The sequence below is a fragment of the Ochotona curzoniae genome, unplaced genomic scaffold (assembly GCF_017591425.1).
Source record: "Ochotona curzoniae isolate NIBS_2020 unplaced genomic scaffold, NIBS_Ocur_1.0 contig_2723, whole genome shotgun sequence".
Lineage (NCBI taxonomy): Eukaryota > Metazoa > Chordata > Mammalia > Lagomorpha > Ochotonidae > Ochotona > Ochotona curzoniae.
Window position 1 is genome coordinate 788,981 of NW_024465573.1, and position 27,920 is coordinate 816,900.

The window sequence follows — 27,920 nt, forward strand, 5'->3', positions numbered from 1 at the left end:
AGCTGTACGTACTTTTGCTAGGTTCAAAGAGCCTCCAAGCAGTGGGTCTTCACGAGTGCCTGTTGTCCAGGACAGCCACGCGGCCCGGCTACAGGCACCCATGAGGGTCAAAAAACCTTGTCAAGATTGTTGATTTACTGCATTTATATTGCTAATGTATAATGACATTATATATGTAAGACAGTATAGTAGTTATTATATTTTATCTATCTATTCCTCTAATATGAGTCAGAGGAAATATACACTTTAACTGTTATGTAAATTGATTTGGAACTGGTTTACATGTGTCTATCAGCCTTTCTGAATGTGAATTCATTAAGACAAGACCAATATGTTGGTCAATTTTATAGCCTCAGCACCTAATATGAAATTGAGCAGATGGGAAATCAATTATATGTTTATCTGATTTAAATGGTAGGAAATACCAAATACAGTGTATCTTCATTTAAACAGAATATTTTAATAAATCTTAAGTGATTTCAGCAGAATATTTAATAACTCTTCAACATTTTAAATAACCTTGTAAAACATCATGAGGCAAAACTGAAGCTGTCTGAATACATACCCAAATGGGGCTGTCTGCATAAATACCCAAATGTGGAGGCGGTCTCCAATACCACTGAGTTCTATCCTTGACAATATTTTTATTGGTGGCTTGAATTAAAATATGCAAAGAACGTTCATCAAATGTGAAAGGAGCCCCAATAACATCACGCACAAGGGGACCAAGACTAAAAACGAGTCCAATGGGTTGCAATGTTGGGCTCAAGCTAACAAGGTAAAATTTAAAGAAGTGTCAAGTCCTATCTTAAGATTTCAAAAATAAATTACATACCTGACTCATGGTAGGGATTTGACTTGGCAGCGATTAATGTGCGGAGTTAGCAACTTCAGTTAATCAAAGGCTTTAAAAGCTCACAATGAGATGTGACCAGTATCAAACCAAGCACACTGCAATTGCTGATGGACAGTCATGTAGCGTCCAGCTCAAAATAAATATTAAGGGCATCATATGCCAGGGCTCTTAGAGCTTATTTAAACAGGCTTGAACAGTTCTAGTAGCACAGTCTGAAAGATGCATTGATAAGTCACGTTCATCCAGATAGCCATGCTGAGGGGGTAAAGGAATCTACAGGTAACAAAATAGACAAAGAAGAGAAAGCTCTGCGAATATTTGGAAATTTGGGAAACAGGGGAAGATTCAATTAAGCATTCTCACATATTTTGAAACAGCCTTATGTGTTGTTATAAATGGGAAAACTAGACACTAGATAGGAATTGTGATGAGACAATTTGGATTTGCGGGGAAAAAACACTTTGGCTTTACAGGCCAATCCTCTGCCTGCAGTGCCAGCATCCTATAAGGGCATTGACTGATGCCCCAGCTGCTCCACTTCTGATTCAACTCCTTGCTTATAGCCTGGGAAATCAGAAGAGGCCTCAAGACACTGGGCCCCTGCCTCCACACAGCAGACCCAGAAGAAGCTCCTGGCTTCAGGGTGGCCCCGCTCTGGCCATTGTAGCCATTTAGGGAGTGAACCAGAGGATCTCTTTGTTCTCTCAGTCTCACCCTCTCTGTCTCGCTCTCTCTGTAACTCTTTCAAGTAAAATAAATAAATCTTCAAAAGAAAAAAGAAGACAGACCTTTTGTGGAAAGTCTTTCTGTTTGAGCAGTTGAGAGCACAGCTAAATCCTTCAGTTCTGAGTCTGGCTGTCTGCTCTCATCTAGACCTCAGGAACAGTGACTGTACCACATATGGCTTGAGCTTGATCCCATTATCCAGTTTCACTGGAACCGACAGAAAGTGCTCATTGCTCAGAACTCAGCTGCTCACCCAGAAACCCCATGGTTCTAATACACTCACATTTTCCCATCATATATCTTGAGTTTTCTTCTCCCTACCCACCAAATGTTTTTTGTATAGGCTCTGCCAGCTAGATCCTCCTTTTAGCTGCCTGGGAGTGTGCCTCTTGGGCCTCTAGAAAAGTTTAGCAAATCACAACCCACAGAATGCTCCTCTGGCCAGCGCCTTGATATCAGCTCCCCAGAACGGACACCTGACCTGCAAACACAGTGGCTGGGCAGCGCCATGGGAGGGAGATTTCCTCTCTTGCTGTTTTTTTTTTTTTTTAATTTTTCAAAAAAGCCTAGAGTATTGTATTTATTTCTTTGAAAAAAAAAGGACTTATTTTTATTTGTAATGCAGAGTTACAGAGAGAAAGAGGAAGAGAGAAAGAAGAAAGGAGGGAGGGGGGGAGAAGGGGAGAGAGAGAGAGAGAGAGATTTCATCTGCTGGTTCTCACTCCCCTAATGGTTGTAATGGCCGGAACTGAGACAGGCTGAAGCCAGGAGCCAGGAGCTTTATCTGGTACCCATATGGGATGCCAGCGCTGCGGGCAGAGACTTAACTTGCTACATCATGGCGCCAGCCCAATGTCTTCCTATCCTCCTCCTTATCTGTAGGAAAACAAAGGGACCTCGAAACCCAGCTGTATCTTACCCTGGCATTGCCCTGGCCAGGATGCCATTTCACACATGCCAGAGGAATCCCAGCTACCCTAGAGATGAGAACACATGAAGTAAGCCTTCTTACTCTGTGTCCTGGGTCAGAATCACAAAATGCTAGTGGGTGGTTTGGGATCATGTGCACATCAAGCCCGCTCTGGTACTTGCCATACTCATCATGTTTGGGGTTTTTGGTAGGTCAGATCATGTTGCTCCTCTGCTCAAAACTCCTTTAGCTCTTATCCAGAAGAACAATCAAGTGCCTTTGCTGCCCTGCAGGCCTTTTGGGGGATCCTCCCCCACCTTGGAATCCACTGGGCACCCTCCCCTGTCAGGGTGTCTTTGCTTGATGCTCAGCTCTTCCCCGTCCAGCTACTGGGCTCACTCCACCTTTCAAGTCACTGCCAGGTGTTCCTGCACCACTGAGCTCTGCAGCCCCTTTCTGTGAAGCAGTTCACCCCCGCCCCCAAAGAAGAGCTCGTTTTCTCTGCTCTTCACTTCAGTTTTGCAGAGCAGTAGAAGGCATGCAGGAACACTCAACAAAAGGTCATGGAATGAGTGGACTGTTGTCTTCATCCCCTTGGCATCCAAACACATAACTACTACATGTCAGTGAGGGATGTTCAACTAAGAGATATATTCTTCTACTCCCCTATTTTGCTGTCCAGAAAAGAGGGGCAAAAACTGGATCTACAAGTCCCTGCTACTTCATTTACCAGAATTGAAGCTTTTCAGATGAATACAAGCAGAACCAGAGTTTAGCTCCCTCTCTGGCCACTGGCCTTTGCCTATTCTTTAGCTTAAGAAATAAAACTTAAGGACCCGGTGCAATAGCCTAGTGGTTAAAGTCCTCGCCTTCAATGCCCCCAGGGTTCTATATGGGCACCAGTTCTAATACCGGCTGCCCCGCTTCCCATCCCGCTCCCTGCCTGTGGCCTGGGAAAGCAGTCAAGGATGGCTCAAATCCTTGGGACCCTGCACCCACGTGGGAGACCCGGAAGAGCTCCTGGCTTCGGATTGGCTCAGCTCTGGCCATTGCCGCCGCTTGTGGGTAAACCATTGGACCGAAGATCTTCCTCTCTGTCTCTCCTCCTCTGTATATCTGCCTTTCCAATAAAAAGAAATAAATCTTAAAAAAAGAAAGAAACCTTAGAATTCCTTCCCAGTGTGAAGGTCGTCCCAGCTAGCAGATAAGCCAAGGAAACCCAATCTGCTAGCGGGATCTCCTAACACATTGGATTTGGTATTTCATAGTGTTAAGGCAGACCAGGCTTTTGCTTTTCTGAGCAAAACAGTCCTTTCAGAAAACAGACAGAAATTCTACCACCAAGTTGTTGAGCCAATGGGTTGAATTTTGATTTGTGAGTACTGGCCAACCATTCGGAAATCAGGAGCCTATTTGTTGTCCTGTTTCTGAATTTCACCCAAGACAGAATCCTTCCCAGACCCCAACATCAGAGGGTGGCGAAGGCTTTTCACAAAATACAATACCGTGATGTTACTGAAGGAAGCTGTCCAGGTTAGCTTTCCGTTCTATTGTCTTATTCTGTCAGCTCCCACATCTCCCTAAATCCAGGCTTAATAATTTTTACAGCAGAAAGACGTTTAATAAATAAGCAGGAAGATTGGAGCTGTCAGCTCTGCACAATGGGATTGTTTGCATCTTCCTGCTTGGCGTCAGCCAGTTCTCCCAGCTGCCTCAACTGAAACAATCCCATTTGCTGTTTTCATAAAATTAGTTTCTCTGCAGTTTCTATTAATCAGAACGCTCTTCGGGGAGAATTATCCTGGGATTTCATCACCATCAGAGTTCGGCTATTCTGTGAATCTGATGAATTTTTATCATCTCTGGGTGGCCAACAGGCTAAATCCTGGGTGGGCCAATGTGAGTAGGGAGAGAGCTCTGCCCTCCCATCAGGTATGGCCCCACATCCCAGGGAGTCCACAACAGTTCCCACCAATCATCTGGGAGCTGTCTGCCCAAAACATATCTTTACATCCATAATTCCAAAATGTTTTGGGGTCAGGGACTCTTTCACAAATCTTGGGAAAGCTGTGGCTTCCCTCCCCAGAAAAGCCCATGTGTGCACTAACATAGGGAACCTAATCATTTCCTGCACTATCCCCTCCCCAACCAGCACACAGGGCTGACCTGTCCTTAGCCTCCAGGGTGAAATTGTGCTCTCTGCTTTTCTAACCACCCTCACCTCCCTCAAGGAGTTTACACTGGAACAGAAGCTCTTCCACCTTTGGATTCCTTTGTTGAAGCAAAAGAGAGGAGAGAGATTGTTACTAAGAGAGAAAGAGCATTAAAAGGGATAAAGTATTCCATGATGGTGTGCACCTTTTGATAAGTGAGCAAAACAGAAAACAGAAGGGAACTCAATTAGCTGAACTCAATCATCAGAAGTCCAGGAATTCATAAGTTCAGATACCTGGCACCGTATTTGTGGGACTGGGACTTGAGATCACAATTAGGAAACTTTCTGATGAATTCTCCTTGCCCCCAGACTATATAATGCCTATCCCGTCCTAAGTAAGATAAGCTCCACATGAAAACAGACAATGCACATAAAAGATGTCTTGGCCCAATGGAACCTGATTCCTAGAACCAGTTCTGTCTACTGGCTATGATTTTAGGCAAGAAGTAGCTTATCCATGTCAACAGGAGACTTTTTACATAATTTATAAAGTTTTTAAATGTATTTATTTACTTGTTTATTTGAATTTATCGGAGAGAGGCAAGGAGATACAAGGAGAGAGAGAAACAGAAAAAGACTTTCTGAAAGCCAGGATCCCGGGCAATAGGGCTTGAGTACATGGGCCATCTTCCATTGCTGTGCTAGGTGCATTAGCAGGAAGCTGGATCAAAGCAGAACAAGTCAGGACTCAAAATTGCTCTCCTATGAAGTGAGATTTAACCCACTGTGTCACAATCCTGACCCCAGTAAAGCCTTTTTCATTCCCAACAGCCCATCAGGTCTGATTCTTGAGAAACCTCCAATATAGTAAGAATTTAAACTTTTTCTTAAGGGACTGAAAAGTAAATATTTTAGGCTGTGGGCCACCCAACCTCCATGATAACTACTCAGCTTGGCTGTAAAAAACAAAGCAGCTATAGACAACATGAAAACAAATGAACATGCCTCCAGTAACACTTCACTTAGGGACACTGACATTTGAATTTCATACAGTTTTCACATGTCATAAAGTATTTTTTCTTTTGGTTTTCCCCCAACCATTTAAACAGCTCAATGTCAGCCTACAAGCCATTCTTTTCTCTCAAAATAAATAAATACAGATAATGGGCTGGCTGGTCCGATGGTAGTGGGTTATCAGAACTTATTAACAGATAATAGGCTATATTAGACTCACAGGTCAACCCTAGTCTACAACATCAAGTACATATTGTGATCTGGAAAGATGGTGACTCTTGTGGGTGGCCTTGGAAGGCTAGTAACTTGGTTTTCACTTACCAGCAAGAGTACTGGAGAGGACTTTTGTTTGCGAGGTTTCCCTGCTGGCAGAATGGAGCAGTGACAGCTTCTGAGCCTCAGCAACAACCACTTCAGTTTCTGAAACATTTTTATACATAACGAACAACAAAACTTTTTTGCTTTTCATGAACTTATTTTGTCTACTCCATAACTTTCATGGCCTCTTCTTTACTCCCTTACCTTTTTCAGTCACCATAACATCTGACACATTGGAGAAGGAAAGGAAGCTGATTTGTGGTTGTTTCTTTGACTTTATTTAGGAGAAAATTAAATTTAACAAAATGACACACACAGATACAAATGGCACTTACTCGCTCTTCAAGGACAATATGAGTAGTACAAGCTCGTTAAATATGGAATTAAGGTAACTTTATTTTGGTGTGAAATAACTTGAATTCTATGAATGGTTTTTTCACTAATATGCATTTTTCATAAACTTTTTGAATACCTGTTTTCTGCATGGATTTTAGAAAATTATGCAACAAAACAAATTTTACCTTTTAATTTCATTTCTCACTAATTTTTGAGAGTACCCTTGTGGCGCATAAACGTGAAGTAATGTGGATAGGTACTATATAATATTTGGCATACAGAAAACAATTTTCATTTTAAAAATTTTAAAAGAGATTTGTTTATTTTTATTGGAAAGGCTGATTTACAGAGAAAAGGAGACATAGAAAGAAGGCTCTTCCATCTACTGGTTCATTCCCTAAGTGTTCCAAAAATAGTTGGAGCTGAGCCAATAAGCCAGGAGCTTCTTTTGGGTCTTCTATGTGGGGACAGAGTCCCAAGGCTCTGGGCCATTCTCTACTGCCAAAAGCAGGACGCTGGATGGGAAGTGGAGCAGCTGGAACATGAACTGGCACTCATAGGGGATCCTGGCACTTACAAGGTGAGGATTTAGCCATGTAGGACCAAGAAAATAATTTTTTAAATATCAACTGTTTGAAGGGTCAAGTAATCAGTCTTCTCTAGAATGGGAAACACATTTTTGATGCAGAACTAGCAAAAGATGAAGCTTTATGGTGACAATACTTCTCTCATTTCTGTTGAGAGCGTACACCATAAGTTCATCAGAATACTAATTACTCCTAGCAAGGCTTGGTGGAGGGTTTGGAAGGAATACCACTTCTTATAAGAAAAAAAATCTAAAAATGTTACATTCATCCAGGAAGATTTTTATAGTGTCACCTCATTCATGCCTATTCCTAATCTGCAACAAAACTATTTTGATCATTAGAAGCGTAAGGAGGTTGAGGCAAATGTTGTAGCCAAGAAGTTACACTGGCACTTCCAACGCCAGCATCCCATCTCATCTCCTAAGAGTACCAGTTCCAGTGCGGTTACTCTGCTTCTGACAAATGTGCCTGAGAAAAGCAGTGGAAGATAGCCCAAGTCCTTCAGATCCTGTCACCCACATCAGATACCAGAATGGAGGTACTGGCTTCTGACATCAGCCTGGGACATTGACCATCTGTCTCTTCATCTCTTTCTGCTGCTCTGCCTCTCAAATAAATAAATAAATAGATCTTTTGACAAAAAAAGTAAGGAAGTTAATTTGTATTATATGAAACTTTTGACCACTTAGGGAGAAATGTTCATTTTGGCTCATGTTTTAGAGGTACGTGCTCCAAGATCGGGCAGCCTCTGTAGTTCAGTGTCATCTTTAGGGTAGTGAAGGCAGAAGGGGTGTCAAGGGAGGGCCGGGAAGCAAGAGAGAAAGAATACCCTCACACTGGTGTCTTCTTATAAAGCCATCACGATGTGAACAAGCGGCTCCACTGGAGCAACCTATACTACTGATCCAGTCACTTCTCAAAGACCCTAAGTTCATTTACTGTAACTGAATTAAGTTCCCATCCTCTGCTCAATTTACCTAAACCTTTAGAGTTTTGACATCTGCATGAATTGGGAAACCAAATCATGTTCATATGATAGCAACTATGAAGACACCCCCCTTTATGCTAGCCCAAAGTGTCCCCCAAAAATACAAGTGAGGAAGCACTCTAATGGTTATGAATTGTTTTGCAATTATAAACATTGCCATCCTTAAAGCAACATATAATTCAGGTTTGGCTCATCGTTATAAAAGGGTACTTGAAAACTTCATGGAAAATGGAATTGAAAGAGAAGTTTGTCTCGGTGCCCTCCAAAAAACCCCTTGAAGTCTAGGCACAGTCTTTTCATATATTTTTTTTTCCCATAAACTCTTATAAAACTCCTTGTTTGCAATGGGTTTTGAAAGTTTTTTGTCCCAGAATAAGCATCTTTTAATTCCACTTCCGTAAGCTTCCTGAAGTATCCTCATATCTTGCCTTGAAGTGTTTCCTGGTTGCTTCGGGTGTTGTTGACCTAACATTGCAAAGCCTCATACAAGCTATCAAGGCAGCAATGTGCAATTTCTTACGGTTCCCCACAATCTCCAACACCGCATAGCTACAGTTAACACTCCATTCTAAGGGAATGAATTAATCAGAAGAATGGCTTTCTAAACCGCAGAACTCTTTGCTGGGCCAAGAAAAGTTGCTAAGCATAAAAGAAAGTGTTGTTTATGTGACAGTCAGTGAGGCCTGGAATGTAGAACAAATTTGAGATACGCAGTCTATGACAGTCAACGACCTCCGGTTTCACTCAGAGAACTGTCACTCAGTTCTCAAACCAAAGCCCCAATCCTCCAGGATTGTATCGCTTGCTTCCCACGTATCCCAAGTTTGTATAAGGTAAAAAGCATGGAGACTGCGGCTCTCAGATTTAGCACTCAGGCCTTGATTCCACAGTGGGGCACGAGAACCTGCTTTGGTTGGCTTCATTGATGGAATCTTCTCTCGGTCTTACAGGTCATGGCTTTGGAACATAATGATTGCAAGTTGCTGCAAGCCGTTCCGTCAAGCCAGAGCCTGAATGCTAGTTTCAGTTCTGCCTGCTTGGGGCTGTGACTGACCCAGTCTGTCCGCTGGGGGTTGCCTCAGTCCACTTAATGCTAAAGTGGAAGCATAACGTCGATAAAACCATTGCGAGGTAAGGATGATAATATTGTAACTAGCGCTTTGGGCACGGTTTTCTTCAGGAAGGTTATTACGGACCGGTTAAGACTTGTCCCGCAAAGCCGGGCCTATCTACCCCAACCCCAGGCCAGTGGGTCGAGGATCGAGATGTTTGTCAGACACCAGAACTCGCACTGATGTCTTCTTGATTTTGAGGTGGAGGCACTTCACCGCCAAGCTGCAACATCTCCATGGTGACAGGCAGGGAGGCCCGCGGACACACGGCCTTCGCGTTACGCTGATCGAATGGTGTGATTGACAGGGTGGGGGGGCGTGTAAGAGAGCCGGATCGCCGCCATCCAATCGAACCTGAGGGCGGTCCCAGGATCTGCCGGCATGGGCCAATCGGAGGGCGCGTCGCGGGGCGGCGTGCCCACCCACCACGCTGGGCGTCCTCTGGAGCCCCGGCAAACGTAAGCTAATGAGAGGGAAGCTGGGCGTTGAAAGAGCGGTGAGAATTGGTGAGTTCGTAATCGCCCAAATGAAAGCCCACTTGTGATTCGCTCTAAGTAGCCCGGCGCTCCAGGGGCCGAAAGCTGCGGGATGGTGAGGTTTTGGGGGCGGATGTGAGGAGACGGGTGCTGACTTTGGGGAGGTGGAGCAGACCGCGGAGGCTGGGAGAAGGCGTGCGCCGTCCTGGACCCAGGCAAGGCGCCTCACACAGTCAGGAAGACTCCCACATGAGTCAGATGCCTCCTGTGCCTGGTGAGGGAAAGCGGGGAGAGGGGCGCAGGTGCGGCCGGTCGCGGAGCCGGGACGCTGGTGGGCGCCATGGGCCCCGCTGGCCAGAGCAGCCCACCCACCCGGCCATGTCGCACCAGGCCTGGGCCAGGTCCATGGGTTTGCTCTTCCTGACATTCTTGTTACATGACAAAGGTTAGACACGTTACCATCACTTTTTTCCCCCCTTAAGTTCAGCGAAGTTCCACTTAAGTTCATTCTTAAAGTGGAAGGATGAGAAGTATGAAAATCTATCTCGGCCTCCGTTAGTTTTGGAAAGTTTGGGGTAGCTGCAAAGGAAGGGGAGAAGGATTCCTTTAGAAGGTATAGTAACCCACTGGTTTCTGTTACTTTCAAGGGCTTGCGAGAGTGTGACAGGGAGTGGGAGATATCTCTCCCACCAGCAGCAGTGCTTGGGCGGCTGAACCACACAACCACAGAACCACAGAACCACAGAACCACGCTTCTCCTGTGCAGTAAGTCTTTTTATAATAGCCCTTAGCGTTCAGCCCGGTGATGAGCCTGTATTGTTAATTGTACAGGCAATGTGCGCAGGGGTCAGATCCCCCAGTGCAGGTTTGGAGAGCCAATCATTGGGGCAACAAAGAACGCACCGCACATACATTTAAAAGATTTGAACAGGGTCCGGCACAGTAGCTTAGAGGCTGAAGTCCTTGCCTTGCACGCGCCAGGATCCTATATGGGTGCCGGTCCAACAGCTCCACTTCCCATCCAGCTCCCTACTTGTGGCCTGGGAAAGCAGTTGAGGACGGCCCAAAGCCTTGGAATCCTGCACCCGTGTGGGAGACCTGGAAGAAGCTCCTGGCTTCGGATCAGCTCAGCTCTGGCCATTGTAGCCACTTGGGGAGTGAATCATCGGATGGAAGATCTTCCTCTCTGGCTCTCCTCTGTACATCTGAGTTTCCAATTTAAAAAAATCTTGAAAAAAAAAAAAAGGTTTAAACAAACTCCAAACACCTGGTTGGGGTGAATGACCCCAAAACAAAAGCTGGTCCTATGATGGCCATGTTGTCAACTACTAAACCAGGTCTTCATGGTTGTACGTTCTTACTCAGGGTTACCTGTTTTAAATACCATAGATCCTAATGGACCTTCTCTTGCAGTCTAGCTTCATAGTTGGAAGAAAGACTGAACTTGAAATAAAAATTAAGCTGCTATTTTTTGATTTTGATTGCTTTTGTCACTAATAACGTATCTGTAATCAAACAGGACATAATCCCAAATGGTATTCACACACTAAGTTAACAAGACAAAAATGACTCAGTGGTTACTTCTTCCTGCAGAAGCAGTCTGTGCTGTGCCCAGTCTTTGTTTTCCACACTTAGTAAGAAAATGTGGCTTGGTAAGAAAGTGAGAAACCCTTTTCGCGGAAGCCCTTGGGGCTATTTGTCTCATCATTTTGAAGCCGTGTGGTAAATGGAGCCCAGTGTCTTGTCAGCTCTGCCGTTGATCCTGTGTGTTGGTAATAGAGGTTCTCTGAGCAATAGCCAAAACAGCACCAATTGAATAGTCTTTTCTTCAGAGCTCCCCCTCTTTACAGGCCTTCATTTCCATAGCTGTGTGCAGACCTGCATTAGTCCTTAGCTGGACAACCACGATTGGTCACTCATCTCTGGCCTTCAATCCAGCATGTACCCAGTTGCCATTACCTTTATAAAAAGCAAGGATTATCTCAAAGAATTTGAAAATAGGGGCTGTATCATTGGGTAGGATAAAACATACATATACTCCTGCATCCAGATAAATAATTGACATAGCACATCTGCCTAAATGTTTTCTTTTTTTAAGATTTCTTTATTTTTGTTGGAAAAGTGGTTATACAGAGAGAAGAAGACAAAGAAAGATCTTCCATCCACTGATTCACTGCCTAAATGGTTGCAAAAGTCAGAGCTGAGCCAATCCGAATCTAGGAGCCAGGAGCTCTTCTGTGTCTCCCATGTGGGGTGCAGGGTCCCAAGGCTTTGGGCCACCCTCTACTGCTTTCCCAGGCCACAGGCAGGGAGTGGGATGGAAAGTGGAGCAGTTGGGACATGAACCGGCACCCATATGGAATGCCAACGCATAGGGGTGGAAGATTAGCTAGTTGAGCCTTTGCACTGGCCTAAAATGTCTTCTTTTAAAGAAATAAAATATCACGCAGATGTAGTTCAGAGCCCTTCTGCTCCCTTGCTTGGCCCCATTCCTTCTCCCTTCTTCCCTCTGCAGAGGTAAACACTGCTAAAATTGTTGTGCATCATTCATGTGTACATGTTGATAGTTTTCCTGTATATATGTACCTCATAAATAACACATACTGCCCTTTGCTTTCTAATTTGATTTAATCACGCAACTAGTATGATGCTGTGGGTGTCATCTTGTACCTTTTGTCATTCGGTATTGTTTTGGAAATACATTCTTAGGCATGTGTGTAGATGAAGAATGTTCACTTGAAGCATTCCTGATGATGGTTTTATATTGAATCCACTCACTTCTAATGGAGATTTGTTTTTTTTCCTACTGTTTTGCTATAATGAAGGAAGCTGCAGTGAACATCTCTGCATGTCTCCTTATGTGAAGTTTTCTTGGGTAGTGGTTTTCTGAGGAGGCAGCACTGTGCCTGTGGAATATTTTGGGGCTTGTGAGGACATAGTTATTATTATTTTTTAAATTCATCTAGAAAAGCAGATATACAGAGAGAAGGAGGGACAGAAAGAATCTTCCATCCACTGGTTCTCTCCCCAAATGGCCACAACAACTGTAGCTTAACAGATCCAAAGGCCGGAGCCAGGAGCACCGTCCAGTCTCCCACATGGGTACAGGGTCCCAAGGCTGTGGACCATCTTCTGCTTTCCCAGGCCACAAACAAGGAGCTGGATGGCAATTGGAGCAGCCAGGACATAGACTAGGGTCCATATAGGATGCTAGAACTTGCAGGTGGAGAATTAGCCAATTGAGTCGTTGTGCCAGCCCCAACATTCAGTCATTTTTATGACTGGAATTTGCTACTGGGGTTTACAGAGCAAGCCTGGGGATGCTAGGTGTTTTGTAATTCATGGGGTAGTCCTCCCTTGTGTCCTGTACAATTTTAGAGTGCTCCACCGGATATTGGTTTTTATTATCTTGGGCTAGATCTTAACTCCATCTATCATATAAGCATTATTTGTTTTAGTAAAGTGTAATATAGTAAAATTTCCAGGAATGTAACCCTAAAATACATCAAGGGAGAATTTTCCTTATCTGTGGATTGGAACTTTTAGCAAGAGTAGTTCTTTACTCAAAATCGCACAACTGAAGGCAGCACAGCTCGTGATATTTGAGTTGCCAGCACAACACACCTGCACAGTCTGTGTTTGTGGCTTCTGCACTCCTGGTGATTCTAAGTTTAGGTGCAGGCATCTGACTACTGTACTTCATTATGTATTCTAGCGTAGTCAGCCTGAACATTTGTATATTCAGACATATGCTATTTTATTATGCATCACTTCCCACTTAAAATTGGCTTCCATGTATGACACAGAGATCTAACGTCAGAATGTTGCGTTGGATAGTTGTTCACACCACACCATCTATGAATCTTTCCCCCTCTGAATTGTCGAGCCAGTGTGGTCCTGGACAGAATTCTTGCAAATGCATGGATCTGTTTCTGGTTTCTCAACTTCATACTATTGGCCCATATGTCTTTGTGCCACTATCACACTGTTTTAATTACCTTGATTATGTAATGTATTTTGTACCCGTTAGCAACAAGAAAGACAAATTTCCATCCTATTTCTCAAAATTGCTTCAGTTGTTTTGGTGGCCTTTTTTTCCCCCTTCAACATAAATTTAGGATTTTTTTTCAAATTCCATTAAAAATTTATTTTTCTATTTTGACTTGAATTGCACTGAATGTACAGATTAAGGAAAATTGAGGTCTTTTAATTGAACCCTCTCATTTAGGAACATGAGTTAGTTCTCTATAGAGATTTTTTAAAAAATATATCGTTGAATAAAGTTTTATAATTTCAGTTATAAAATTGTATAGATCTTTTGTGTTTCTTATTTATACCTATCCATCCACAAACATCTTTTAATTGTGAAAGTTTCAAATGTATTCAAAAGTATAGAAATTAACACAGGAAACATTTCCTAGCTTTTACAGCTAGCTTCTGACCTGCTTGCTTTCATTTCTGCCCTTTTACCGCCTCTCTCCCAGACATTGGGCCTTTCAGACACCATTTTCTGTTCTCTGTAATCTATTGCATTTGTTGTGGCTATATGTGTATCATAAAGAATTTTTAGGGCCCGGCGCGGTGGCGCAAGTGGTTAAGGTCCTCACCTTGCACGCCCGGGATCCCATATGGGCGCCGGTTCTAATCCCGGCAGCCCCGCTTCCCTTCCAGCTCCCTGCCTGTGGCCTGGGAAAGCAGTCGAGGACGGCCCAAAGCTTTGGGAACCTGCACCCGCGTGGGAGACCCGGAAGAGGCTCCTGGCTTCGGATCGGCATAGCATCGACCGTTGCGCTCACTTGGGGAGTGAATCATCGGACGGAAGATCTTCCTCTCTGTCTCTCCTCTCTGTATATCCGCCTTTCCAATGAGAAAATAATAAAAATAAATCTTAAAAAAAAAAAAAAAAGAATTTTTAAAAGTATAACATTATTTTTTAAAATCAGTGTTAAAAAAGTAAATGGTAACTATTATTGTCCAGTATCCAAATTTTTGGATTTCCCAGTCATGTCAGAGAAAGTTTTTATATTTGCTTTGTTTGCTTTGGAACCCATGTCAGTGGGGTCCATAGGTTAGATTTGGCTAGTGTTTCTTTTTTATTATTTATTATTATAATTTTATGATATGGTTACATAGGTCCAGGAATTTCCCTTATGCCCATCCCAAGTCTTTCTCCCTCCCCCACTGAGTTCCCCTGTATTATTACTATAGTATAGTTCTTCATACAGTCATATGTCCATCATTGTGGGCATGGACAATGGCATAGTCCAGCCTCCTACTGTCAAGATATAGTTAGCACTTTTATTGGGCATCCGTCTTTGATCTGGAAGTAGAGGTGCATACTGCATTGTATCTTCACATCTGGATATGACAGTCTCCGTTACGCAGTGACTATACATCCCCTTAAATGAAAAGCCACAATACAAAATCAACAACAGGAAGAAAAATAGAAGTTTACAACACCATGAAGTTAAATAATACGCTACTGCATATGATAGTCTGCATTACGCAGCTACTGCATATCCCCTTAAATGAAAACCACAAAATAAAGTCAACAACAGGAAAAAAAGAAGAAATTAAAAATGCCAAGAAGTGAAATAACATGCTACTGAATGACTAATGTGTCACTGAAGAAATGGAAAAAAAATCAAGAACCTTCTTGAAGAAAATGATGCTACTATATGATTTATGAGTCAGTGAAGAATTTAATCAGAAGAAACTGTTTTGAAGAGATTAAACTAAACACAAAAAGCATAAAAATAAATGAGATACAGTTTCTGCTGCTCTTTGTTTTTCATAATTTTTTTTTTAGGATTGATTTTATTTTTATTGGAAAGTCAGATATACAGAGAGGAGGAGAGACGGAGAGAAAGATCTTGCATCTGATGATTCACTCCCCAAGTGAGCGCAGCGGCTGGGGCTATACCGATCCGAAGCCAGGATCCAGGAACTTCTTCAAGGTCTCCTACACGGGTGCAGAGTCCCAAGTCTTTGGGCCGTCCTCAACAACTTTCCCAGGCCACAAGCAGGGAGCTGAATGGGAAGTGGAGCTGCTGGGATTAGAACCGGTTCCCATATGGGATCCCGGGCATTCAAGGCGAGGACTTTAGCCGCTAGGCCACGCCATCGGGCCCAAAAACAGTGGTTAGATGCCACGAAGTAGGTGGCAGTGCCTTAACCGTATGCATGTTGTCAGGCCCGAGGGCCTCTTCCATCCTTGTCAAGGGGAGTGCTGACCTTCTCTCCTTTCATAGGACACTCTGTTGATCTTTTTGTTGGTAAGATATGTCTCCTGTAGGCAACAAATAGATGGGTTTTGTTTCTTTTCAACCCAGTCTACTAATCTATGAGGTTTGATTGAAGAGTTTAAGCCATTTACATTCAGGGTTAATCTGAATGGGTAGTAATTTGGTCCTGTCATTTTAGCAATGAGTTGTTGGTTGATTTAGTCTTATGTTATTTTACTGGGATGCTCTTCACATTTGCCTTTGGTTTTTGTGGCTGCTATTCCTCTTCTCTGTCAAGAGAACATCTTGAAGTATCCTTTGTAGGGCAGGTTTGAAAGGGGCAAATTCTTTTAACTTTTCTTTACTGTGGAAGAATTTAATTCATTTTCAAAGACAAAGGAAAACTCTGCTGGTCATGTTATCCTGGGCTGACAATTGTTTTCTTTTACAATCTGGAATAAGTCACTCCATTCTCTTCTGGCCTGTAGAATTTCCTGTGAGAGGACTCCTGTGAATTTAGTTGGCATTCCTTTATGTCAGTTGATATTTTTAATGTGCACATTTAAGAATCTTTTCCTTCTGTTCAATTGAATAGAGCTTGATGATCATGTGTCATGGTGAAGATAGCTTTTGGTCAGCCCTGTTGGGAGTTCTGTGTCCCTCCTGGATGTTGCTTCCCAATTCTTTCTCTGGATTAGGGGAAATTTCCCTTATTATTTCATTAAATACATTTGCAAACTCAGCTTCTCTTTCTGTACCTTCTAATAGTGTCTTTCAGTTCTTGAATACCTTTTTTTAGTTTGACCCAGCTCTGCTTCCAGCTTTTTATTGTTTCTTCCTGGTGACAGGAAATATCTTCCAATTTTGAGATTCTTTCTTCTGCCTCCTTCATTCTATTTTGGATGAATTCATTTAATTTGTTCCACTGTATTCTTCATTTCTGATATGTCAACTTTCATTTGATTCATTTCCAGTGTGAAATATTCCTTAAATTCCTTGCACTTCTATATTATGTGCTTCTTGTTGTTGATAAGAAGCTTTATAACAAGTGTTTTGAATTCTGTTTCCCGTTTTCTTGATGTCTTCCTCTGTTATCTCTGAGGTTGGCAAAGGGTTTTGCTCCTTTGCAGATATTCTTCAGTAATATTCATTGTGCCTTTGTCTCCTCTTTTGCTCTTGGTCATTGTACTTCTGGTTAGTAGATTCTTTTCCTTGGGACAGGTTTATAAGCTCTGTTGCCCACAGGTCTACAGTTCAATTTTACTTATTGCAGTGGGTACATGGTTCTTTGTTTGAAGTCACTTGTGCCACAACGTCCAGCGAGTTCCAGGTCTGGGTTCTTATACTGGATTTCCACCATGGTCTCCATACCCTTAGCTCCTGGCTCACCACTCTCCATCTCCTGTGATTCTGTGCTGAGGCTGTCCTGTTGTCTGTTCAACCTTTTCCCCTCTTCCTGTTAGAGCAGTTTTCGGGATTTGGGAGACACCAGGTGTCCTATATAGTTAGACTGTTATTTTGGTGGTGATCTTGTCAGAACCTGTTGGCCGTTAGGTCTGAGAGCCACAGGGATCTATTTTGACCTGTATGATGCTAAAGTTAGTACTATTTTTCCTGTGGGACCAGTGCAATTCACTGAGCTCAGGGAGTTCTTGCCGAGCTCAGTGCATTGCACAGCTCACTGTTGTCCCCTGAAGTCTTAAAGCCTTTGCCACAGTGTATGAAATGGCACCTGATTTGCCACCACCAGAGTTCTTGTTCTGCTGGCCATCAGTTCTGAGGACTACCTGGACCTGTTTTGGGTGGAACCTGTAGGATGCTACGTTGTTGCAGTTCACTGAGCCAGAAATGAGTTCACTCCCAGCTCAGTGCATGCTCAATCCTGCCCTTTGGCCTTTGCCTTCTTAAACAAAATGGTGCCCGATATGGCTTTAGGGGGTGGACTGGGTTGTGAAATCCACTCTGTTCCCGCATTGCCCATCTGGGATCTGATTCTCTGTCTATGCTCCTGGTCAAATCAAACAGACCAGCAGAATGAGCAATTCTTTGTATGAGTTCTCCTCCTGAGCTCCTGGTGAAAGTCCTTTCCCACCTGCTAATGGTGGAGTTCCAGTTGCTGGTGCAGTTCAGATCAGCACTGGCTGAATGCCACTGGGTATCAGTCACTGCAACACCACACTGTTGTGTTGCTGCTTTCCTGTGTCAGTCTCCAGGTAAGCCTCTGCTGTCCTTTTGTCCTCTCTTATTTCGTGGAATGTGCCCTCTCTGCTTCACACTGGCTAATGTTTCTCCATCTGTTTAATCGTATTCTTACCCTGTTCTGTCATCTTGAGTCCCCTGGCTAGTGTTTCTTAAGGTTAACATTTTATTGACTTGTAACACACATACTGAAGAATGTATAGTGTGTAGCTAGATACAATTTAATAAAATGAGCAAAGCCAGGTCATCAGCATGCAAATCAAGAAACAATTGTATTTATGACCCCCATCAGTCATTACACTCCACTAAGGTAAAAATTGCCTTCTGCCCCCAAGGCAGTTTGACTTGTTTTCCCCAGTAGATAAGTGGAATAATACAATGTAAAGTCTCTTAATGGAAAAAAAGCCCCTGATTTCTTCCACTTGGTAACATGAGATACAGTTACTTCGTTGACTCTGGGTTTGGGTTATGCATTTCCCTTGCTTTATACTGTTCTACTGTTCTACTGTAGAGAGGAAGCGATCATGCATGTAATTCTACATATTCTGTTGGTGGATATTTGAGAGGTTTTTTTTTTTTTTTTCAACTATTTTATATAGGGCTGCAGTGAACTTGTTGAAGATGTCTTGGTGACCCTCGGTGTTTATTTCTGTTGGGGATACGCCTAGGTATAAGAGTGGAATTTGGGGCACATGGATATTTAGTTATTCAGCTGAAGCTGGTAGGCTCCAAAGCAATTGTAACAGTTTACACCCTAACTACCATCATATGAGGCTCTAGTTACTTGGTTTCTTTGCCAGCACTTAGTGCTCTTTCATTTAGTTTTAACCACTCTGTGGGTGCATGCAGATATTAAAATTTTGTTTTCACTTGCAGTTTCCTGCTGGCTAATGAATAGAACTCCTTTTTACATATTGATCATTCAGATATTCCCTTAGTGAACTATTTTAATGTTTTTACCCGATGTCAGTTTTTTGAGACAGGAATGTTAAAATATTTCATTAGGTTTATTAGGTGCTTCTGTCAGTTTTGGATTTATAAACTCATATTTCAAGTTGTAGCTTTTTGCTAAATTATTTCTTTGGGTGTTTGTTCTTAGTAATATTTTCAAAAGTGTTACAACGTTTTTTCTTGATAATAATGGTGTTTACCCAGCTTATATTTTATTTTGTTTCATTTATTTTTTAATTGTATTTTAAAAAACCCAAAATGTCACCATCTTAGCTGTTATCAAGTGTATAGTTCAATAATGTTAAATATGTTAACGTTGTTGTGAACACACCCGTAAACTGTTTTTATCTTACAAGATAAAAACTAAACTTCTGTATCCATGGATATTTCCCCATTACCTTCTTCTCCTGGTTTTTTTTTTTTTTTTATGTATCTTTCTCAGTCTGTTTATTTTTAACTTCTTGTTATACTTTCAGTGTGGTGTTTTCAAAGAGCTTTTTTTTAAAAAAAAATTATTATGAGAATCTTGTGGTTTTTGTTTGTTTGTTTTTTTAATTGGAAAGCCAGATTTGCTGAGAGGAGATACAGAGAAAGATCTTCTGTCCGCTGAATCACCCCCCAAGTCGCTGCAACAGCTGGAACAGAGCTGATCCAAAGCCAGGAGCTAGGAGCTTCTTCCAGATCTTCCAGGCAGTTGCAGCGTCCCAAGGCTTTGGGCTGTCTTCTGCTGCTTTCCCAGGACACAAGCAGGGAGCTAGAAGGGAAGTGGAACAGCTGGGAAATGAACCGGCACCTATCTGGGATCCTGGCACATGCAAGGCAAGGACTCTAACTACTGGGCTACTGCGCTGGGCCCTAGGAGAATCTCTTAATCAAGTGCAGTCTGTGTGCATTTACTATGATTATTGCTGTATTTGGGTTTGTTTTTGCAGTCTTATTTTATATTTTCTTTCCTTTTGCTTCTTGTTTTTTTTTTTTTTCTGCTTTTTCAGCTTGTATTAATCCTGTTTCTGTTACTGATGTTTATCTTATGCTTTGTGTAGCATTCATTCTTAGCTTAACTCTTACCTGCAGAGAGAGTTTGTGGCACTTCCCTGTGTTAGCCCTGGTCAGCATGTTTACCAAAAGCCGTAGTCAGCTTTCTCACATGATCCTGTGGTGGACTTGTTAGTGCTGTTTCTTTCATTCATCCAGCAGCTATTTACTGCTCATATCCTCTTCTAGGGTCGAGGGTTAATTCCAGTCAGTGGAAAGAGCAGTTTCAAAGGCCAAGAGCTGGGCAAGAACTTGACACCTGGGGGTTACTGAGAGCATGCCCTTGTGGTCCTCCTCACACCCTCAGTGCCAGCTGCACTTGCCTTTCACTGCTTACCTGGATGCAGTGGGGATGCAGAGGGTTGACTAGGTGACCATGCTCTCTAGTACACCTTAAGCTTCTAGCCAAAGACCTGGCCTGTTCACTTCTGTCACATGTTGATTGAACAAATCTTTTTAAAAATTTGTTTAAATGCATCCTCTTTGTAATGAACTCATAGGTAGGCTTTTTTTTTATGGTGTTTAAACCCAGAATAAGAAAGCCCAGCAGCCTAACAAAGAAATTGTTGGTTTCAGGAAGGCTTGTCTCTGAAGTTTAAAAATTAAGCCATGGTGGGCCTGGTGCGATGGTGCAGTGGTTAAGGTCCTCGCCTTGCACACCCGGGATCCCATATGGGCACCGGTTCTAATCCTGGCAGCCCCACTTCCCTTCCAGCTCCCTGCCTGTGGCCCGGGAAAGCAGTCGAGGACGGCCCAAAGCTTTGGGACCCAGCACCCGCGTGGGAGACCTGGAAGAGGATTCTGGCTTTGGATCGGCATAGCATCGGCCATTGCGGTCACTTGGGGAGTGAATCATCAGACGGAAGATCTTCCTCTCTGTGTCTCCTCCTCTCTGTATATCCGCCTTTCCAATAAAAAAATAATAAAAATAAATCTTTAAAAAAAAATTAAGCCATGGAGATTCTAGGGTATTATATACCCAGGAGGAGGTAGAATGGTGCCCCTATACCCACCAAAAAATATGTGCACGTCCTAACCTTTGCAGAACCTGAATATGACCTTATTTGGCCAAAAAAAAAAAAAAAAGAAAGAAAGAAAAGAAAGGAAAGGAAGTCCTTGAAGGTGAATTAAGGTTCATCTTCATATTGTACTAGGCTCTGTGGGTGGATCTTAAACCCAGTGGAAAAGTGTCCTTATGACACATGAAGAGAAACACACACACAGGCACACAAGGAAGGGTGTGTGGAGATGGCAGCGGAGCTGGGAGCTGGAAGGCAAAGCCGAGGAGAGCTTGGAGCCCCTGGTAAGCGGGAGAGGCAAACGGGCTTCTCCTCCTGGGCACTCAGAGGCAGTGAACCTCCTGACACCTTTATTTTGAACCCCAGGCCTCTAGAACCATGAGAGAGTGGCTTTCTGTTGTCATGAGGAAACAAACACAGTTAGCGCTCACCTCTCCCACGGCCGGGGTCCCGTGGTGTCTCCCTGGAACCTTCCACCGGGAGGAGGTGAGGGTGCTGGAAGTCCTTAGCACACAATGATGTTCACACTGAATGATGGCTGTTCTCCATCTTCTTTAGGACTGTGACTTTCCATTTTGTGAATGAGCACTTCGACCATGGAGTGGGAAGTTTGTCCCTGGACGGCCTGCTGAGTCAAAGCCATTACCACAGATTTCATTAGAGGCTTCTACTTTGCTCTGACAGCAGGGCTTGCGGGCACTGAGGCCTCCCAGCCATCCTCAGGTAGGGTTTTGGATCAGGGGAGACTCGAGCCTTCTGATGTGGGCCAGGGCAAGAAGTTGAACTGGAACCCAAGTCCCAACTTCAGGATGATACTACTCCCAGTTTCTGCAAGAATTTCTTTCTTTAGGTTCGAAATCTCTAGTTCTGTGAGGCAGGTGTTTGTGTGGTGGTTAAGCCCCTATGTGGGATGCCCACATCTCACATTTGAGTGCCTGGGTTCAGGTCCTGGCAACTCTACCCTGGGAGGCAGTAGGTGCTGGCTCGAGCACTTGGCTCCTGTTACCCATGTGGGAACTTGGATGGAGTCCCATGCTCCTCCTTTGACCTGGTCTAGCCCTGACTGTTGTAGGCATTTAGGGAAGAACTTCTGTGTGTCTCTATCTGCCTTTCAAGTGATTATGAGATACATAAAAAGTAAAAGAAATTTCTAGTTTCCTTTAAAAGACACCTGGATTTTTGGAAATTAAAAAACCTTTATTGAGGTTTGCTCACCAAAAATAATACCTGAATGAGTGTGTGCTTTCTGTAGTTGTCTAAATGGCTTCATGAACACTGGTGACATGTTGGCAGGAAGGCAGCGGCCGGAGCAGAGGACACATCGTGGTGTGTGCTGGGCAGTGGTTCTGCGAGTTGAGTCCCAGGCCGCCTTCCCGCACAGCATGGCCGGCACTGTGCTAGGAGTGGGTGCAGGGGTGTTCATCCTGGCCCTGCTCTGGGTGTTGGTCCTGCTGCTGTGTGTGCTGTTGTCCAGAGCCTCAGGGGTCGCCAGGTAAGGCATTCTTTCCAACTGGGAATCCTAGGTGAGAGCAATTAGAGGCAAAATCGCTGACGTTCATTAAACATTTAGAATTCCGAAGATCATTTTTGTAATTACTGGCATTCTGAATGAGTTGCATCTTTACTGCTTACCATAAGCACTAACTGTACTATTTATGCTCCAAGACAGAGGTGGGAGGAGAAGGGAAGTGGTAGTTGGCAGTTGTCATTGTAGAAGACATGAGGAGGGGGCAGGCACAAGAAATGATAAAAAGATCTGCCCCCACTACCTCTTTCACATCTTGGGGATTTGTACCTGCATATGTTTCGTAATTGTTCAGGTTTATAGCAGGGATTTCATCCAGACCCTGAGGCTCGAGACATGGGCCCAGGAAAGTAAGGAAGCATTGAGTGAGCTGGGCTGACTGCACTGCGGGTTGATGTCAGCACGTGGTTCAGGCCACACATGGACTCACTACGCTCTGGTGACACAGTGTCAGTGTGTGAAAGAAACTTAACAGAGTCCACTGAGGTGTTGTGACCTAAAGCAAGAGAAGCAGAGGGTCGGGAGGGCAGCTTTGGTTTTTCTCAATTATTACTTTGGACAGCAACAGAAGTGAAAACTGCAAATTCTCATTCACAAGAATTTGAAATTTTCAAGAGTAAGTGGACATGTACCCAGCTGGTGGCCATTTAGGATGAAAGATTTAGAATGAAAGGGGTGTGGACAGCAAGCCTTTAGATACTGATAAGACACTAGAACATAAAATAGTGGTCCCAGGGGGCAGCCAGCCCAGGTTCTTTCCCATAGAAAAGAAACCTTAGCAGTGCTTTAATATTCTGTCTTTGTGGTCCCAGGTTCTCTGTCATTTTTGTGTTCCTCGGTGCCCTGATCATCACGGCAGTCCTGTTGCTATTCCCCCGAGCCAGTGAATTTCCAGCCCCGGAGGCAGAGATTAAGGTAAAGCTTTGGGTCCATGTTGCCTCCTATGCTATAGCTTTGCTTCCTCCTGCTCTCAACCTCTGTCCTGTGGTCTCCTGACACAGGCCAGGGAACTGCGAGGTCCACATGGTGACAGCAAAAGCTCAGAGGGTGTTTGAAGTTCCTCCTGACCCTTCAGCCAGGAGAAGGATCTTCGGAAGCCTGTTGGCAACCCCACCTGTGTGCTGTTTGCCGGATTAGGCCTCATCAGTTTGCAGCAAGCAACATGACAAAATGTCTGAAAGCCACCCCCTACTAAGGGGAGAGGGAAAGAGGAAATGAGTTAGCTGTCTGCATGGGCCTAATCCTGAAGGGGTCACAGTCCCATTTCTGATAGCCTTTGCTCAGAACCTCAAGTCCTCAGGCAAGATTTGTGCAGGGTCTTCAGGGTGCCGAATGGCATGTTTTTGCCTCTCCCTGAGATTCAAAGCATGTAATTCTCATAGAGAAAAGCAGTGAGGAAAGAGGACCTGGATAGCAGAAACTCGACAAATTCAGTACCCAACAATCTTCTGGGATCCCTCAGTCCTCCCTCCTGGGAGCACATCTGCCCAGCACTCACTGTTCTAAGTGGACTTTTAACATTTCCCATAGTCCTTTGCTGGAGACTCCCATCAATCTGGTTGATTCCTGATTTGGGGCTGTGGCCTTACCAGACATGGCTGGTCTCAGAATCTAAGGATCTTTGTAATAGTATCGCCTTTTTTCCTGTTGTTCCTTATAGTTTCTTTCCTTTCAACCTGCATTTTGATTCTGAAAGTAGTTATCATGATAATAGCAATTTTTAAAGGATTACTGTGCGCCAGATCCACTGCTAAGTGTGTTGTTTGCATATTCTCATTTAAAGCTCAAGAGACCCCTAGGGAGCATAAAGTAGGTACTATTATTATCCCCTTCTTATAGGCTAGGACACTTCTGGCTGAATGAAGTTGAGGCAGTTTGACCAAGGTCATTCATCTATAGAAGAAGGCAGAGTGGGGATTCCAGCACGTTTCCATCTTCAAGATCTTTGTTCTCAGGGACTCAACAGTCAGATAGGAGTTATCCCAGATAGGTGGCAGGTTACCATTCTGACACTGGACAACAGCACACAAAATTATCTAACTTTTGAACCAAAACTTGACACATAGTTCCAACTCCATCTAGACCACCCACAGCAAAAAGAAAGAAATTGGTTCTGAAAACTGCAAAGGATACCATAGCACACAAATTCAAAGAAATATTTCCATAGTTGCCAGGTTTTTTGTTGTTTTTTTTGTTTCTTTTTTATCAGCATTTGGGACCCACTTTGAAGGTGTCAGCACCGTGTGTGTGAGCTCGGGGTAAATTCCCTGTTTCCTTTTGAACCAGCAGAGTGGTGAAGGCAGCTGTCCATCTGGATTGATGCAGATGTGAATATTGGAAGAAGCGCTCAGAGCAAACGCTGTTTTGAGATCAATCCATCTCTTCTCTGTCATATGAGCGTCAGACCCAGAGGAAGGAGAATTGGGTTTGAGCAAAATATGTTCGTCAGCATGACCAGCAGAAACTGAGTTCTCATCGTCAGGCTTCGAGGGCTGACTCCTGCAGCAGCCTGGCTCAATACTGTATCAATAATACATGGCCTGGGCCTTCTGCACCCAGAGCCTGCTAATTGGCTAATTAAAAAGTGAAACATGTCGAACGAGCAAACGTGTAGCCCGCCAGAGACTTTTTCTGTATGGGGGCCAAGGTCAAAATTATGTTAACGCTGTTTAATCTGACTGACCTTTGCTAGAAGTTGACTGCAGGGGGAAGCTCTGGGGCAGCTGGGGTGTCTGTGGTCCTTTTCTTCTTGGTGTCTTTGGTTCTGAGTGATCACAGCTTTGCTCTGACAGTAGCTCTCCTGTATTAGTTTTCTGTGGCTGCTGTAACAAGTTACTGCAAACTTAGTGGCTCACAGCACAGAGATGTCTTACCATTCAGCAGAAATCCAAAGTCGGCCTCAGAGGGCTAACTCGGGGTGGACATGGTCGCATTTCTGTCTGGAGCCTCCCAGGAAGAATCTACGTCCTCACTGTTTTCAGCTCCTAAAACAGTGCTCCTGCTCCTTGACGTACATCTCCACTCATCTTCAGAGTCAGCAGTGTAACACCTGTCTGGCCTGCTTCATCCTTCATCTCTCTCTCCCTTCTCTTCTGCTTCCCTCTTCCACTTGCATGTAAATAGATTAATTTGTTTATTTGAGAGACAGAAATGTTTAAGTACGCCTGTGACTAGATTGCAACTCATCTGGGTTGAGAGATCCAGACCCATCTCCCTACTTTGATTTCAGCTGATTAATGACCTTGGTTCTGTCATCTAATCTGACACATTGACAGTGTCAGAGGATTAGGATATGGACATCTTTGGGCCATTATTCTGTCTCCCACACTCACCTTCCAGGTGTTTTGGGTTCTTTTCTAGGTAATGGTTTTCAAAGGGTCTCTGAAGTCACTTGGTCATTTGCCTTGTGTTGCTGTCCCATCAAATCTGTAGATCAAGTGGCTTTCTGCTGCGGTATAAGCGCCAGCATTTGGATCTAGGGAGAATGGAACTCTGATAGGGGGCAATAGACAAGTGGATAAAACCAACATCAGTCTTAGGTTGTTGCAACTAAGACCAACAACTTTCATCCATTGGATGTAGCAGATTGCCAGGCCCCCAACTGTGATTTGGGGCAAGCTGCTTTTCTTAGTGCTTTAGTATCTCAGGTAAATGGCCATTTCCCAGTCCCTCGGTACGATAGGTAATGAGTGTTGTGGTTTGTGACTCTTCCCCCTTGACAGCCTCAAAGAGACCCCTTTTCATGTTTAAAATGGTTATCACTGAAATGGCATTGGGTCACTGGTTTTTAGGGTTGAATCCTAGATACGTGTGGGTATTATGCTGTTTGTATGTTAAAATTATTTATAATAAGTGCTTAATCAACAGCAAAAAATGAGTCTTTCTATTACCAGGCAAGCTTCTCCTTAACTCTTTGAAATTATTGGTTTCAGAACACAGACAAACTCATTCGGGGATTTTGAAGTGTTTGTGAATCTCCTAAATTGAACCATTTGTTTCCTGTACCTCATTAATCCTTTTCTTTACCCAGTGTCCTCTGCCAAGGGAGTTGAGAAAAATATTCGTTCTCATCCATTTACAAGGAAGACTCCAGGCAGGGTGGTACTGGAAGTCACAGATATGAACAGATTCTTGGTCCAGAGCCAGAGTGCTGAAGTGATGGTAATTTCACTGTAATGATTTCTTTGTCCAGATTGTGGATGCCTTTTTCATTGGCCGCTACGCCCTGCTGGCATTCATCAGTGCTGTCTTCCTTGGAGGCCTCTTCCTGGTTCTAACTCATGTCCTGGAGCCCATCTATGCCAAGCCACTGCGGGCCTAGTGAGAGTTCTTTGGAGAAACCAGGACCCTGTCCTCCATTTCATTTTGGTGTCATTGATGAGCAGAGACACTCTGCAGAGCCTTGTTTCAACAGTCCTCAGACCATGGAGATCAGAGGCATATGCGCTCATCACTAAGACACGTCTCTGGAGTCCTCGCTGCTGGAATCAGGGTTGCCAGACCGCCCCTGCAACAGTAGATTCTCACCACTGTCAGAGGGATACTGCTGTCTTCTTGGTGTCTGTACCTCGGGATTTCCATCTGTTTTGAAAGGGAAATAGCAAAAGGAGTCTGTAGAACACATTATCAGTTGTTAGTACATTTGGGGGAAAGGAGAACGTTGACTTGGTTGTCCAATCCAAGAACCTCGTCATTTTGGTAACAGGAGAAATTCTTGGTTTTGAGGTTGGACTCATGTGGAAAGGAAGAGCACACCAGTTCAGAAGATTACACTACTGTGTCGAAATAAACTTCTGATTGGGAAGACTCGGGTGCCTTTCATTCCAGAGCGCCGCGAAGGCAGCGGGTGTCAATTCCCTCTGCTCTAGTAAGGCAATAAGCAGCAACCACATGACTGATTTTCAGTCCCAACTCTTGGCCATTGTTTTCTAGTTTCAGCAGTTTTATATAAGTTTGCTTGGAGATGAGAGGAAAAGCATAGAAAGGCTGTATTTTTGTCACCCTGCCATGTTTCTCTGTGTCTTTTCTCCCAGGATATCGCGCCCCTGTGTGTCTTTATTTGAGTTCCATAAGCATCCATTTGAGATAACTGTCTTTTCCCACCTTATCAGGCCTTTCTTCAAACCTAGTAAAGAACCCACATTCTTGGCCTTAGACGTAACTTTGTACTTGTGTGGTCTCCTGGGCCAGGTGAAATTTGTCATTGAATTGAGGGGCTCCATTCTGCATCCACCTTGTAAGACTCAAAAAGACTCCCTAAGTTATCTTGTGTCTTTTTTTTTTTTTAAGATTTATTTATTTATTGGAAAGTCAGATATACTGTGAGGAGGAGAGACAGAGAGGAAGATCTTCTGTCCGATGATTCACTCCCCAAGTGAGCGCAACGGCTGATGCTATGCTGATCTGAAGCCAGGATCCAGGAACTTCTTCTGGGTATCCTACATGGGTGCAGGGTCCCAAAGCCTTGGGCTGTCCTCGACTGCTTTCCC

At 43.7% G+C, this 27,920-nt stretch overlaps 1 protein-coding gene and 1 non-coding gene across 3 annotated transcripts; one reads left to right on the forward strand and one right to left on the reverse strand.

Moving 5' to 3' along the window:
• The first annotated feature begins 9,711 nt into the window (after positions 1 to 9,711).
• On the forward strand, positions 9,712 to 27,580 carry TMEM218 (transmembrane protein 218). Of its 2 annotated transcripts, XM_040976764.1 has the most exons (6): positions 9,712 to 9,752; positions 10,126 to 10,243; positions 21,465 to 21,629; positions 22,200 to 22,398; positions 23,244 to 23,346; positions 26,624 to 27,580. In XM_040976764.1, the coding sequence occupies exons 4-6, from the start codon at positions 22,289 to 22,291 to the stop codon at positions 26,750 to 26,752; spliced, it is 342 nt and encodes a 113-aa protein (XP_040832698.1). In that variant the 5' UTR covers positions 9,712 to 9,752; positions 10,126 to 10,243; positions 21,465 to 21,629; positions 22,200 to 22,288; the 3' UTR covers positions 26,753 to 27,580. The 2 variants fall into 2 exon arrangements, with proteins under 2 accessions (XP_040832698.1, XP_040832696.1); XM_040976762.1 differs by having other exon boundaries at positions 21,465 to 22,398.
• On the reverse strand, positions 15,609 to 15,734 carry LOC121154359. Its single transcript, XR_005883501.1, has one exon. It is a non-coding gene; the product is annotated as a U6atac minor spliceosomal RNA (small nuclear RNA).
• Positions 27,581 to 27,920: the final 340 nt, after the last annotated feature.